The following is a 15,601-nucleotide window of genomic DNA, read 5'->3' on the forward strand; positions in this document are numbered from 1 at the left end:
TTTATGTCATTAGGAAAACTCAACCTTCCTTTGCCATTTGGTATTCGATTCAGTGCAGATAGCCACAGAGGATGCATGCATACCATGTTCTCTTCAAAACATAACTGTTACTCTTACATATTTTGCTGTCCCTCCAGTTTAAACAGAGGCCATTGTGGCTGAAAGGCCATTATGACTGAAATCTCATTTCTCTTACTTAAATGCATTGACATAAAATAGGTGACAAACTCTACAACAACCATACAGAGCATGTCAAGGGCTGCAGAGTAGCAGGAGGATGAGCCAAACTCCCTTTGGTTCAGCCATAGAAATCACACAAACACTTCATAATTTGAGTAGAATCATGAAACGAAACCAAATATGCAAGAGAGGAAGATATATTTGCTGCTGCCCTCTTTCTTCCCAATATAAGGAACTCCATGCTTTCAAAGCATACCCCTTACATTTATATATTCACACATATAAAACAGGCACTTCCTTGAATTTTGCAGGATCAGTAACTTAATGAAGCCTTGACTTCAAGTGGGGTCAACAGGCGTGGCTGGAATATAAAAAAATACATCATAATACCAACGTAATAATGAACAATACCCCCACAGGTTCAACTATAATACATTCGAAAAAGCTGGGAATAGATTCATGGATTGCTTAGGAGTTTATTGATTGCTTTCCTCATGGCGTCCTTTACCTCCTTGTTTCTCAGGCTGTAGATGAGGGGATTCAGCATGGGGATCACCACTGTGTAAAAGACCGAAGTTATTTTGTCCGTTGTCATGGAATAGCTGGAGCTGGGACGTAAATACATGAAGAACTGAGTGCCATAGAACATAGCCACAACAACCATATGGTAAGTACAGGTGGAGAAGGCTTTGTGCCGGCCCTCAGTGGTCCGGATCCCCAGGATGGTGGAGATGATACAGATATAGGAGAGGAGGATGACCACAAAGCTGCTCAATACAATATAGCACAAGGAGGCAAACATGACAATCTCACTGATATGGGTGTCAGAGCAGGAGAGCTCCAGCAGTGGGGGAATGTCACAGCAGAAATGATTGATGATGTTGGAACTGCAGAATGACAGCCGAAACATACAACATATTTGTATCAGTGCATCCACCAACCCCATAGAAGAGACACCAGCCACCAGCAGGTTACAACGCCACCTGGACATGCTGACCCCATAGAACAGTGGGTTACAGATGGCCACATAACGGTCATATGCCATGAGAGCCAGCAAGAGGCACTCTATATCTATAAGAGCAACAAATAAATATATTTGCACAGCACAGGCAGTGTAAGAAATGCTCTTCCTCTCAACCAAGAAATTCTGCAGCATCTTAGGAGCAAATACCGAGGAATAGCAGAGATCACAAAAGGACAAATTTCTGAGGAAAAAGTACATGGGGGTGTGGAGTTGGGGGTCAATTGTGATTAACAAGATCATCCCCCCATTCCCCACCAGGGTGATAACATAAATCAATAGGAACACCAGAAAGAGGGGGACCTGCAGCTCTGGACGATCTGTCAGCCCTGAGAGAATGAACTCAGTCACCACCGAGTGATTTCCCTCTTCCATCCCCTCTGAGTAGAGAACAGGCAGCTACAGTTATGTGGACAGTTGGATGGCTCAGGCAACTTATCCATTTGCTGTAATGAAGTAAGTGAAGAAAAACAGAGATCTGTATCTTAATAGACACTAGTAGCGGATTGTGGAAAGTGTTAGTGCTCAGGGAAAGAAGTTCAGAAGTGACCGTTTGAGTTGTGCCAAGCAATTCACACACCATACAATTACAAGTACTTGTAGCTTAATCACACCCAACACATGAACACCCAATTCATTAACCCGGCCCACGAACAGTGACTTGTGACTCTGCCGTGACAGAATTGGGGTGAAAACCATGTCACAAGGAGTGGCGAGAGACAATAAGTGTTGTTTTCTGTCTGTGGCTCAGCGTCTCGGTTTAGTGTAAAATTTGCTTATTTAGCTAATTAAGATTTTGGCATCTGAAAGTGGGATTTATGTTAGTCTGTATGTAACCCCAAAAACACAATGGAACACACTTGGTTCAGTGACTAGGAAATTGCCTATGTTTCCAGCCAAGAGTTTGTGCCTTTAGTTCAAGAGGTAGGAGCTGGGGCTGAGGCTTTTAGTGCTCAAGGCCTTGAATTCAAAAGCCTCTTGATTGCCAAGGCATCTCCATGTGCCTTTCATTGGTATTCAGGACAAGATCACATACCTGTTGAGGAAAGAAATGTCGTGGCACGTCCCCATTGACAGAAACTGCCGATATGGAACTTTTGGGAAGTTTTATACTATCTGTGATCCATGGGAGTGGATGATCTCTGGAGCAACTGTGAATACTGGGCTCAGAGTGAAACAACACCTAATTAATGTTCTCATTGAATTGAAATGTAGATTGTGCTCCAGGGATTAATTTGGCCCCATTTTTCCTCCTGTGACATTAAATGATGCAATGTCTTTACAGATATGGAGTATGTTAGGAATCATTTCATCCAGCTGTTTTCAATTCAAGCTGGTACTGAATTGAGCCAGTTAAGCAAGTGTTGATTTATTTTTTTTTTGTTTGGCGATATCAAAAGATTTTAACTGAACACTTGATATAATGATGCAGAAATACGATGGGGATCCCTCACATACCCTACTTGCACTCTCATCCAGGGGCCAAGCACCCATACTGGACTGCATGCCACATGGTACATTATGGTCTGTCTTCTTGCAGAACTTCTCTTGGCCACAAGATTGCAGTTAAAGGAACAGAAAGTTACATAGAACTGAAACATACTAATTGTTTACAGCTATTAATAATATCTTCCCCGTCTTTCCTCATTTTCAAATCACCTCATTGTTCTTATGCTGACAGGTGGAATTTAAAAAAAAAACAATATGTGTATGCAAATATTGTAATAGAATTGTGTGAGCCTAGCGGTTAGGTGAGAAAAGTAGGAGTCAGACTCTCTCTGGGTTGTATTTCCATATTTGCTATTGCCTTGCTATCAGATCTTGGGCTATTAAACCAGACTCCATTGGCCTCTCTGTTAAGAGGATGGATATAGTGGTATTTCTTTTCCTGAAAGCAATTTTATGAGTCTTACATAAAGTTTAGACTATAATCTGATTCCCACATCCCAGAAAAAGTTTCAAAAAGAGTATTTATTAAGCAAAAGAATAGAATTTATGTTGTTATAGCTAAGGGCAAGGAGATCAAAATAATCTACCAAACCAAATCGAAGAGGAATCACAGAGCTAGTTCTATTTCCCCAAAATCTAGTTACTTGTGTGATGTTACCCTGAACCATGACTTTTATATCAGGTGAAATATTCAAATTGGAAATAATTTTGTTCCGATCTGGGTCTTCAGTAACATTTTCTGTTTTCATTAGTGTGCTACAGGCATTTTCTAATTAAGTCTTATGACACAGATGTAACAAGCTGAAGAGAAATGGAGGAAGCACAGGGTTCCTTTATACCTTTCCTCTGTTTAGGGAATTCCATGGGCACAGAGAATGGATAGATGATGTAGTACATTGGTGCGGAGCCAGTCTACAGAAACTAACCCCCTCTGCACTGGATAGGGAAAGATGGAAGGAAATAGTGAGAGAGGCATCAGACACCAATGGGTGCTGAGCCCACGGTTATTGATGATGATGATGATGATGATGGGCATATTCCAAGCTGGAGTCTGTCACATACGCAAGTCAACTGTCGAAGTCCCTTTTAGGCAACCAGCCATTGTCTCTGCCGAATCGTATGCTCCCTCTAGAACTTTCACAGATGTGGATTGACACACACTAAGTGGCTAAGCACCATCACCTCCCAAGTCACACTCTCACAACACAATACAAAGTGTAACTCATTTATTTCCTTTCCCAGTTGCTTGCGGCTGCTGTCTTTAATTTAAGAAGTTGCAACTCGACTGAAAGTAATGGAGTCTTTTGCAACAGGCTGATGGTGGCATTGTATCAGGGCAGAAGTATCCCGGGAGCAGGGGCTGCCCCTCAGAGTGGATGGTGGGGTTTGCCCCTGGGGGTCATGAGGTGGGAGGGACTCACCGTGTTCCCCTTCCTCTCTACAGCCACCCCATGCCAGCCCATCCCACAGCCTGCCAGGCCCCGCCAGCCCCGTGCCTGGACCACTGCCTGGCATCCCCAAAGAACCACGTAGGGGCTGCCCACACCACTAGCCTGGGAGCTGCCACGCAAGGAGATGACCTACCGCATGGGGGAGGATGAGTCCTTTTGGGCGTATACGTCTGCTGTATGCTGGGAAAATGACTTGCTGGAGTGCAGGTGTGGGGTGAGGAGGCCTGGAGGGCCTGTGAGTAGGAGAGGGATACAGGGGAGTGGGAATGGAGGGAAAGGTGCTGGGCTGAGCTCAAGGGTCACTGGGCTGCATTGACAGGCAACTAACATGCCTGGGCAGCCCAGGCATCCATGACCAGCCCCTTGCTCCCTGCTGCCCCCACCATCCCTGCAGGCCCTGCCCCCTTTCCCCCCACCTCCTCCTCTGCCCCCCTGCCCCCCACCCCACTGGCCCTCCCCCAGCCTGGCGGGCTGCATAATATCTGCCATCACCAGCCAGGCCCCTCCTCCCAGCCAGTCCCCACAATCCCCCCAGACCTCCCCAGCCATCTGAGTCCCCCTGCTCCCACTGCCACCACCAAGTTCACTGAAGCCCCCCACATCCCTACAACCCCTGTCCTCCCAGCATCTTCCCAGCCCCGACATGGTCCCTGGATCCTGGGCAGGAAGGGATCACATGGACCCTGTGGGTTCCAGCCTTCTACCCCCTCCAAGGGCTAATCCCCGCTCCGCATCCCTCCACATGTAAATAGTTACCCTTGGTGGAGGCTTCTACACAGGTTACATTCAAGGGGTGTGTTTTATGTTGCAAGTATGAGAGAAGTTATGTGCACTAAACATTGTGTTCTATAACCGCCCCCCACACCCCTTGTCATTGGTGGGGGGAGTGAGGGCTGGATGGGTTTGTGGGGCTGTGGTCAGGAGAGGATGGGTGTCAGGGGCCCAGGAATTCAGGAGGGGGTTCCCTAAAGAGGGTCCTGGAGGGCTTCCTATATTTGCACCCTGTCAAGGTGGGTCTGGCAGTTGGTTGCTGTGCCCAGATCCCTGTACGCAGGCGTGGCATCAGCCAGCCAGCCCTGGAGGAAGTCCTTGTTTTTACTCCCCGCTCTATTGTGGAGAGCACAGCAAGCGCCCTCCACCTGTGGGACGTTCAACACCCCTATGTTTGGGAGCATGAGCAGGTATCTGAAGTAACCCTTCAAATGTCCAAAGGTGCACTTGATTAACAGCTGGGCCTGGTTGAAGGGGTCATTAAATGTTTTCCAGGAGGCATCCAGGTGGCTGGTGTATGGCAACATAAGCAAGAGCAGGAGTGGGTATGCTGTGTCCACCAGGAAGCAGCGTGGCATGGTGGTGTCCCCCACAGGCATCTCCAACCGGGGCACATAGGTGCCCTCCTGCATCCTCCGGAAGAGGCTCAAATTCCTAAAAACTTGTGCATCATGGGCCCTGCCCAGCCAGCCAACGTACACATTGGTGAAGCATCCCCAGTGGCCCTCTGGGGCCTGCATGATGACCAAGTGGTACCCTTTGTCATTCATGAACTGAGCCACACTGTCGTCCAGGGCATGGATGGGGATATGCACGCCATCAAGCATGCCAATGCAGTTTGGAAATCCAAGAGTCATGAACCCAGCAACAACCACATCCGCATCCCTGAGCTGGATGACCCTTTGCAGCAGAGTATCATTGATGGCCCTGAGAACTGTCAAGGGTCAGAGACAGAGCACACATGTGAGGGGCTTAGGAGACTGGCCCATGGCTCCCTGTCCCCCCAGGGCCCTTCTGTCCCCCACGGGACACCCCCATCTCATCCCCCCAACCCCTTTCCTCCACCACTACCTAGGGGGTCTTCCCAAGTCAAGTCCTACCCTGCTGCCCTGGGTGAGGCCTGGAGATCCAGGGTGCCTCACCTGCCCACCCCAAACTGTTTCCCAGCCAAGAGGTAACACTCCAGGGTGGCAAGCGTCCAAAGGGCCATGGCCACACGTTTTTCAGTGGGGATGGCATGTCACATCTGGATGTCCTTCTGGCATAGGGTGGCGGAGAGCCAGGTGTGGAGCTCAAGGAATGTGGCTTTGCACATCCAAAAGTTCTGGACCCCGGGCTAGCCATCCCAATTGCCTGGGATGACCTGGTCCCATGAGTCACTGCTTGTCGTGTACCACCAGACCAGCCCAATGATCGGGGAGGGGTCAAGGGGAGGCATCACCACTGCACCAGGCTCAGAGCCCCCTATAGTGTGGGGAAGTGCACAGAACACTGGAACAGGTAGGTGACTGCTACGGCCAGGATGAGCAGGAGCCACTCCAGTTCCTCTGTGGTCTGGGTCCATGCCTTGGGGCTCAGGGCACGGGACAGCCACGGGCATCATGCTGTCACTGCTCCTGCCTGTGTCATCCCTCCGTCCTTGCACAGGCTTGGGCCTGCAGGAAGCAGCTGTTGTGGGGGAGCCTTTTAAGGGTGCATGGGGCTAGCTGATCTGGAAGGGCTTGCTGGCCACTCTGACTTTTTTCAGTGGCCATCCAGGTCCCCACCAGTCAACAGAGAGGCCTAGCTGTGTGGACACACTCTGTGGACAGAGCGGATCGCTTTGCTCAGCCACTTTCATGTGTAGATGCACTCTGTCGATAGACATTACTGTCAAAAGATCCTTCTAGGGTAGACGTAACCACCAAGAGTTGGATTTCTGAGGGTCCACTTATTTAGTAAAAAGATATAAAGAGCCTTAAAATTCAAAGTTGCCATAATTCAGTTACATACCTTTTCCATCAAGAGAGAATAGTACGAAAACTCCAGTAAATTAGATTAAGCTATATCAACTCAGTACTATGTAATTTAGATCAACATATGGGTTAGTGTAGTCCAGCCTGGCAAAGATCCAGGAGCAAACACATCCCAGTTACCAGGGCACTGTTGGTCAGTGTGGGGGATCTACTCCCAAATTGCTTCCCCTCACCAGCCAGAAGGGGAACTGACCTGTGTTTCTCACCTCCCACATGAGTGCTCTAATTGCTGGGTTTAAATTTTCAATGGAAGCAACACCACCACTGCCTCTTCCACTCTCATCTGTTTTGTCATTGTAGGCTGCCATTGTCGGTCATCATTGTAGGCTGCCATTGTCGGTCATCATTGTAGGCTGCCATTGCCTTTGCTTTTACATTGAAAAGAACTTGGGAAGGAGAGAGAATATTCCATTGATGGTCACATAAATGGCTCCCGTTGACCTCAAAGGAGATGTTCAACATTTTGAATCTGCCAAATATTTAGGGAAATTTTATAGTCCGATCTAAATGAATTGAATTTATTTTTCAATTCTTATACCCACCCATTAATTCAACAGTCGGTTACTGGCGCAGCTCTAGCCCGTTCTTGCTTACAGTTCCCTGAGCCAGACCCAATCCCCAAATCCCGAATTTGAGAGTCTATCGTAAGTTTTCCTTCTACTCAGTAATCTCAGAGGGGTATCCGTGTTAGTCTGTAACTTCATAAAAACCAGCTGTCCTGTAGCACCTTAAAGACTAAGAAATGTATTTATTAGGCAAAGAGCTTTCACGGGTAGAACCCAGTTCTTCAGATTTTAGTTGGTTTTACCTGTGAAAGTTCTTTGCCTAATAAATAAATTTGTTAGTATTTAAGGTGCTACAGGACCGCTTGTTTTCTCTTTAATGTATATGGTAAAGAGAGCACATACTTTCAGTGCTATTTCTTATTCAGTTCAGGGCAGACTATCACGGAGGAGGAAAACACATACCATGTGGTCTAGGAAATATTAAACATCTAATTTCTTGTTTACAGTTCCCCAAACTTAAAATAAAGGCCATTGTGATGGAAATCACCTCTTTGCTTTAGTCATGCATGGGCATAAACAGATGACAATCTCTACAACAATCCCACAGAGCCCAAAATGGGTCTCAGAATAGCAGAAGCAGGTGCAAAACTCCTTTTGGTTCACCATTAGAAGTCACCCACTTCCTACTTTCAACTGCATAACAAAACCAAACTCGCTAAAGGTACATTTGATGCTCCCCTCTTCCTCACCAACACAAACAGCTCCATGCTTACAGAGTACATATATTTTTTATGTTTACACATGTGAAAGAGGTGTCTCCTTGAATTTCCCTGGGAAAACACCCTAATAAAGATCTGATTTTAGTGGAAGCCCATAGGACTTGTTGTAATACAAATACATTAATAATAATAATGAACAATACTGCCATTGGCTATCCAAAAAACCTCTAAGTGGGCTGGGATTTGAGGTCACCTCTTCCCACCTTCCATCACAAAACCAGTACTCACATAAACCCATTCAAGAAATGATCAGGATTTTATTCATCACGTTCCTCATTGCGTCCTTCACCTCCCTATTTCTCATGCTGTAGATGAGGGGGTTCAACATGGGGATCACCACCGTGTAAAAAACAGAGGCTATTTTGTCTGTGTCCATATAGCTGAAGGTGGGATGCAAACATACAAAGAGCTGTGTGCCAAAAAATATGACCACCGCCGTTAAGTGGAAAGTGCAGGTGGAGAAGGCTTTGTGCTGACCTTTGGCAGAGTGGATCTGCAGGATAGTGCAGATAATATAGATGTAGGACAGGAGGACAATCACAACACTGCTGAGTATAATAAAGCCAGTGAAGGCAAACATCACAATCTCATTGATTTGGGTGTCAAAGCAGGAGAGGGCCAGCAGTGGGGGAATGTCACAAAAGAAGTGATTGATGACATTGGAGCTACAGAATGAGAGCTGAAATGTACAACAAGTGTGTATCAGTGCATCTACCAACCCCACAGCATAGCATCCAGCCGCCAGCTGCTTATAACGCCACCTGGACATGGTGACCCCATAGAGCAGTGGATTGCAGATGGCCACATAACGGTCATAGGCCATCACAGCCAGCAAGAGACACTCAATATCTGCACAAGAGATAAAGAAATACATTTGCAAGGCACAAGAGATATAAGAAATGTTGTTCCTTTCACTTAAAAAATTGAGGAGCATCTTAGGGACAATTGCAGATGAATAGCAGAGATCACAGAAAGACAAATTCCTGAGGAAAAAGTACATGGGGGTGTGGAGTCTTGAATTAATTGTGATTAATAAGATCATTCCCCCATTCCCCACCAGGGTGATAATATATATCAGTAGGAACAATCCAAAGAGGGGGACCTGCAGCTCTGGATGATCTGTCAGTCCTGAGAGAATGAAGTCAGTCACCATCGAGTGATTTCCCTCTTCCATCTCCTCTGAGCAGAGATCAGGCAGCTACAGTGATATGGGCAGGTATACACTCGGGTATCCAATATTTCCTCTATAACAAATCCAGTGAGGAAAAATGTAGATCCATCTCTTAATAGGTACCAGTCCTGGATCAGGGAAGGGCTTCATCCACTGAGCCAGAAGTTCAGAGTTGGGTATTCCTGTTGTTCTTTACAATGTACTGTTCAAATCCAAGGAAACGCAGGTCAATCATAGAATCACAAAGCTGAAAAGGACCTCAGGAGGTCATCGAGTCCAGTCTCCTGCTTCAAGCAGGATCAACCCCAATTAAGTCATCCCAGCCATGTCTATGTCAAGCCAGGACTTAAAAATCTCTAGGGATGGAGATTCCACCACCTCTCTAGGCAACACATTCCAGTGCTTCACCACCCTCCTGGGGAAGTAGTTTTTCCTAATACCCAACCTACTCTCTCCTTCTGTAACTTCAGACCATTGCTCCTTGTTCTGCTGTCTGTCGCCACTGAGAACAGTTTCTCTCCCTCCTCTTTAGAGCTCCCCTCCAGGATTGAAGGCTGCTATGAAATCACCCCTCAGTCTTCTCTTCTGCAAACTACATTATCCCAAATCCCTCAGCCTCTCCCCACAAGTCATGTGTTCCAGACCCTTAGTTATTTTCGTTGCCCTCCGCTGAACCTGCTCCAACACATCCACATCCTCTCTATACTGGGGGGGTCCAAACACAGTCCTGTTCTCTAATCAGAGTGGCAAATGGCAGTGTTGGCTCTGCTGTGAGAGAATCAGGAAGAAAACCAAATCAGCGGGATGCGTCTTTTCTTAGTTTGAGAAGGGGTGAGAGTAAAGGTGCATCAATCTCTCTTCCCTCTTCAGGTGAGGGGTGTTCTGTGGCTTGGCAGGTTGTGTGGCTGGAAACCTGACTCACTGTGCAAACTAGGTTTTTTTGACATCTGAAAATGTATTTTCTTTACTTTGTGTGAAAACCTAGTCACATTATGAAGGGTTGTGGCTTCAGTGACCACTGAGTTGCCCACTCTTTCCAAGCAGGGAGGTCATTCTCTTAGCTCAATGGGTAGTGTGGCAAGGTGCCCCTTTCATCTTGGTTAAGGCCCCTTGCCTCTGCCCCTCGAGCGACAGGGTCCATGCTGTGGCAGCCCCCACTGTTCTGGTCAGGTGCTGGTCTCCTTCCCTTCTCTCTCGCTACCAGAGCTGTCGTTCCATCTGAGAGAGGGGAGCCCACCACTCCTCCTCCCCAGCTCTGTTGTAGGCATTCTCCAGCTCCTGATCTGCTTCTGGCTGCTTCTTATCTCCCTCTCCATGTCTCTCACACACTCCTCCACTACACCTCTCTCATTCTCCTCCAAGCTCTGTTTGCCTCAGGTGCTTTTATGCCTCCCAGCAGTCAGCTCAGCTGGTCCTTGTTAATTGATTGCCTGCACCACACCCTATTGACTCTGCCTGGGAGCTTAATTAACTCTGGTTTTACCCTTAGCCCAGGATGGGTCTTGGGATGCTTTTCACCCTTCCACCGGGGGCCTGCTGACCTGACCCTGTTACAGTAGGAACTGGAATGAGGCTTTTAGTACTGAGGTCCTGCATTCAGGCTTGCTGATCAACATGGTGTCTGCATGTGTGTGGCTGTGGTGCAGGAGAATAGCACGTACCTGCTGAGGAGAGGGACGTGATGGCGCTTCCCCGTTGCCAGAAAATGGCAGTTTTGATCATTTGGGAAATTTGATATTGAGGTTTGTGTTATATAGGACATGGTCCCTGAAGCGTCTGGGACTACCTGAGCTCAGAGCTTCTAAACACCTAATTAAGATGATGAGTGAACCAAAACCACCCCTGGTATAAATCACACCCTAGGGATTAATTTTCCCACTCTTTCCTCCTGTGTTATGAAATGATGCAATTTCTATCAGAGTTATTGAGTACAAGCTTAGGGGTGCATATCATCCTGCTGTGTTCAGTGCAAGCTGGTACTGAGCAGAGCTGAACAACAAAGCATAGATTGTTCTTCTTGTTTGTGGAAACCAAGATCTTGAAAAAAAAAAAACCAGCATCCCACAGATATTCCATTCCACAAGTCTCTTCCATATCTCAGCCTGAACTGTATCCCCTGTCCTTGAGACATCATAGAAGTCTCACAGTCATAAGCTACGTCTACACGGGGATGCTACATCGAAGTAGCTTATTTCGATGTAGTGAAATCGAAATAAGCTATTTCGATGAATAGTGTCTACAAGTCCTCCAGGGCTGGTGCCGTCGACATTGAACGTTGACGTTGGACAGCACTACATTGAAGTAGGCACTGCAGGGGAGTGTCTACATGCCAAAGCAGCCCACATTGAAATAAGGGTGCCAGGAACAGCTGCAGACAGGGTCACAGGGCGGACTAGCACTTCCGGGGCAACAGCTAGCCACTCCCTTAAAGGGCCCCTCCCAGACACACGCAGCCTGCACAGCACGTGGTCTGGAGAGCCATAGGCACGCACACCCCGTGGAAGCAGTATGGACCCCTAGTAGCAGCAGCAGCAGCAGCCAGAGGTCCACACACCCGCCCCTGCAGGAGCAGTGCTTGGCCTGCTCAGTGCTATGCAGGAGGCAGCTGATCACCTTTTATTTGTGGAAGAGGAGCTGCCCCCAGGGGATGAGGAAGCAGCCCCAGACCTTGCTGCCCTCCCAGTCCCCCCCCACCAGCCGCACACGCTGCCGGCTGTGGAGCTACCTCACGAGCATGGACTGGTGGGAGCGGCTGGTGCTCAGTGAGTGGGACAACGACCGCTGGCTCCAGAATTTCCGCATGAGCCAGCAGACATTCCTGGAGCTCTGCCAGTGGCTCACCCCTGCCTTTCGGCACCAGGACACCGCCATGCAACATGCCCTCACGGTCGAGAAACGGGTTGGCATCGCTGTCTGGAAGCTGGCCACTCCAGACAGCTACGGATCTGTAGGGCAGCAGTTTGGCGTGGGCAAGGCCACCGTCGGGGCTGTCCTCATGGAGGTAAGAGGACCCGGGGGGGGAAGCCCTGGGGGGGAGCCCTGGGGGAGCCCTGGGGGGGGCCTGGGGTGGAGGGCCAGACACACCCAGCACACCCCTCACTGGTGCTCTCTCATGTCCTTCTCCTGCAGGTCGTCCACGCAATCAATGCCCTGCTTCTCCACAGGCTCGTGCGGCTCGGGGACCCGGATGCTGCCATTGCGGGGTTTGCCAGCCTGTGCTTCCCAAATTGCTTTGGGGCTCTGGATGGGACCCATATCCCCATCCGTGCCCCGGAGCACAGCGGAGGACGCTTCCTCAATAGGAAGGGATACCACTCCGTGGTCCTCCAGACCTTGGTGGACAGCCAGGTCTGCTTCCTGGACATTTATGTCGGCTGGCCTGGCAGCACCCACGACGCCCGGGTATTCAGAAATTTGGGCCTGTGCCACCGGCTGGAGGCAGGGACCTACATCCCCCAGTGGGAGATCCCTGTGGGGGACACCACCATGCCCCTCTGCGTCGTCGCAGATGCGGCGTACCCCCTCCGGCCCTGGCTCATGCACCCTTACACGGGCCATCTCACAGCCAGCCAGGAGCGGTTCAACACGCACTTGAACCATGCGCGCCAGGTGGTTGAGCGCACTTTTGGCCGCCTCAATGTGCGCTGGAGGTGTCTCCTCACCCGCCTGGATGCAGGCCCCACCAACATCCCCCAGGTTGTGGGCATGTGCAGTGCACTCCACAACCTGTTGGAGAGCAACGGACAGGCCTTCTTCCAGGGCTGGGCTGTGGAGGCTGGCAGGGCCGACGTCCAGCCACCCGCTGCCCCCAGTTGCCAGGTCGACCCTGAGGGGATCCGGGTCCGGGAGGCCCTGGTGGCCCATTTTGACCAGGCTGTGGGGTGAACGCTGGCAGGGCCAGCTGTGGGCAAGCCACTCACTGAACGCCCCCCCATCCTCCACGACACTCCCTGCCCCCACACCCACACCACAGAGCACCCGAGAGCACCCCCCCCACACACTTTTGTTGGAAATAAATGGAAATGTTGTTTCAAACCAAACAGTGCAACCTCTTATTAATAACATATATATATATATAGAAAAAAAGGGGGGAACTATTTACATGGGGGGGCAGCTAGCAGAACAGAACAGGGGTCCAACACAAACTATATACAAATGGGGGATATGTACTAAGCGGGGGGGGGCACATCCTCGGCCCTGCACCCCTAATGTCCAGCGCCCAGGGTTGGAGGGTGCGACCCTTGCCTCGGGCAGAGCCCTGGGCGAGGCTGGGTGGGGGCCGGAAGAACCGGCAAATACGGCCAGCCGGTGTCTGAAGGCCCCAGGTCCCCCTCGGTGGCAGGACCCAGGGTGGCGGACGGTGGAGGGATGGCGGGCGGAGCGGCGGGAGGCGCGGTGGGCAGAGTGGCGGGCGGGGGGGTGGGCCAGGTGTTCCGCTATGCGCTCGAAGGTCCACATGAAGGCCCCACAAGCCTCCTGGTGCCAGGCCAGCGCTTCCTCTTGGAGCTCCAGCCACCAATCCTCCACCCGCAGGCACCGCTCCGACACCTCCAGCTGATGCTGGAGGGTCGCGAGCAGCTGGGGGTCCGTGGCTGTCCACAGGTGGCTCCGCCGTTGGCCTCGTCCTGGGGCTGGTCGGTGCTCCGCCAAGGGGCTGGCCTGCTGGGATGGCCCCGGTGGGCTCTCCAGGACCATGGACACCTCGCCGGCGCTCTCCGGGCCCTCCGATGGTGCAGCTGCAGAACACAGGGGGGAAAAAGAGTGGAGACAGCTGTTAGTGTGGGCCCTAACCCGTGGCCCTTGTCCCCCCACCCCTCTGCTGCTGGTTCCCCATCCCCGTCCCTGGGAGATGCTGCTGCTGCTGATGGGTGTCCCCCCGCCCAGGGACCCTAGGTTCCACTTCCCCCCATCCCCAGGAATGGGGCATGGCTCTGTCCTGCTGGGGGGCAGGGGCTGATGCACTCTTTTGATGGACATGCCACTGCTGTCCTTGGGGCCATGGTCATCTGGGCATGTGGAGGGCCCTGGTCATCTCTCTTGTCCCCGCCCCTTCACCGCGGGGGTGTGCACCTGAGGGGTACATACCTGATGGTCCGCTCCCACGGTCGGGGGACACCGACTGGGTGGACGCCCTCCTGGAGCTCTGAGACGGGAGGGCAATGCAGAGCCCCCCGTCGCTGAAGGAGTCCCCCTCCTCCTCCTCCGGCATCCCACGGGTGGGCTCCTGGGGGGGTTCCTGGGGTGCAGGGCTTGCCTCCAGGGCGGACTCCGTCTCCGGGGCCTGCTGGGGCTTGTCGGCTGAGGTGTCAAGAGTGGCCGGGGGGAGGAGGTGTACCGGGGACCCAGGATGACCCTGAGCTCCCTGTAAAAGGGGCAAGTGGTAGGGGCGGCCCCAGATCAGATGGCCGCATCCCGGACTTGGGCGTAACCCTGCTGCAGCTCCTTCACCTTACTCCTGACATGGTCAGGAGTGCGGGCAGGGTGACTCCGGGCAGCCAGGCCATCCACGTTCTGCCTCTTACTCCGCATTACCTGGAGCACCTCCTCCTCACCCCAGAGCCCCAGCAGGTCCCGGATCTCGGCCTCCATCCAGGAGGGGCCCTGCTGCCTTTTCTCTGGCTGGCTGCCAGGCTGGGAGCCCTGGCTCCACTTGGGGGGGGGGTGCCCTGGGGGCACCTGGGGGGGCTGGCTGGCTGCCATCAGTGCAGGGTGATGGGTTGGGGCCGCTGAGGGACGTGCAGGCTGACCGCGTGGCAACGCTGCTGCCTGCACATGCTCTCAGCTTCCTGCACAGGAACGCAGGGGGTGGGGAGCTTTAAGGGGCTGCTGCACGCGGCGACCATAGAGCTCAGGGGCTGGAGAGAGCATCTCTCAACCCCTCAGCTGATGGCTGCCATGGCGGACCCCGCTATTTCGATGTTGTGGGATGCGGATCGTCTGCACGTGCCCTACTTCGACGTTCACGTGTAGACGTGGCAGGCACTATTTCGAAGTTGGCACGGCCACTTTGAAGTAGCCGGCTCGTGTAGAGGTGGCTATAATGTGGGGAGGTGGTATTTTAATGGCAATCTGCTAATTTCTATGGAAAAAATAATTACACGAAAAAATAGTTAAAATTGGATTTTCATTTGCCACAAAAAACTTCTCAAGAAATGTTTTCAGCAAATCTTGGTAAAAAACTGTAATTAAGGGAGTTAGGTAGAATAGAAATGTACTTTTTGTTTTTGCTAAAAATATTGGTTATTTATTTCACTTTGT

General features: G+C 50.9%; 2 protein-coding genes across 2 annotated transcripts; both read right to left on the reverse strand.

Moving 5' to 3' along the window:
* Nucleotides 1-637: 637 nt before the first annotated feature.
* LOC142015191 (olfactory receptor 5AR1-like) lies at nt 638-3,514 on the reverse strand. Its single transcript, XM_074998607.1, has 2 exons — nt 3,490-3,514; nt 638-1,581 (listed from the first exon to the last, which is right to left on the reverse strand). Exons 1-2 carry the CDS (start codon nt 3,512-3,514, stop codon nt 638-640), a joined length of 969 nt encoding a protein of 322 aa, XP_074854708.1.
* Nucleotides 3,515-8,410: 4,896 nt separating this feature from the next.
* On the reverse strand, nt 8,411-9,346 carry LOC142014087 (olfactory receptor 5AR1-like). The gene has a single exon (XM_074996113.1). The coding sequence runs from the start codon at nt 9,344-9,346 to the stop codon at nt 8,411-8,413; it is 936 nt and encodes a 311-aa protein (XP_074852214.1).
* Between the last annotated feature and the right edge of the window lie 6,255 nt (nt 9,347-15,601).

This window comes from Carettochelys insculpta, chromosome 6 (genome assembly GCF_033958435.1).
Source record: "Carettochelys insculpta isolate YL-2023 chromosome 6, ASM3395843v1, whole genome shotgun sequence".
NCBI lineage: Eukaryota > Metazoa > Chordata > Testudines > Carettochelyidae > Carettochelys > Carettochelys insculpta.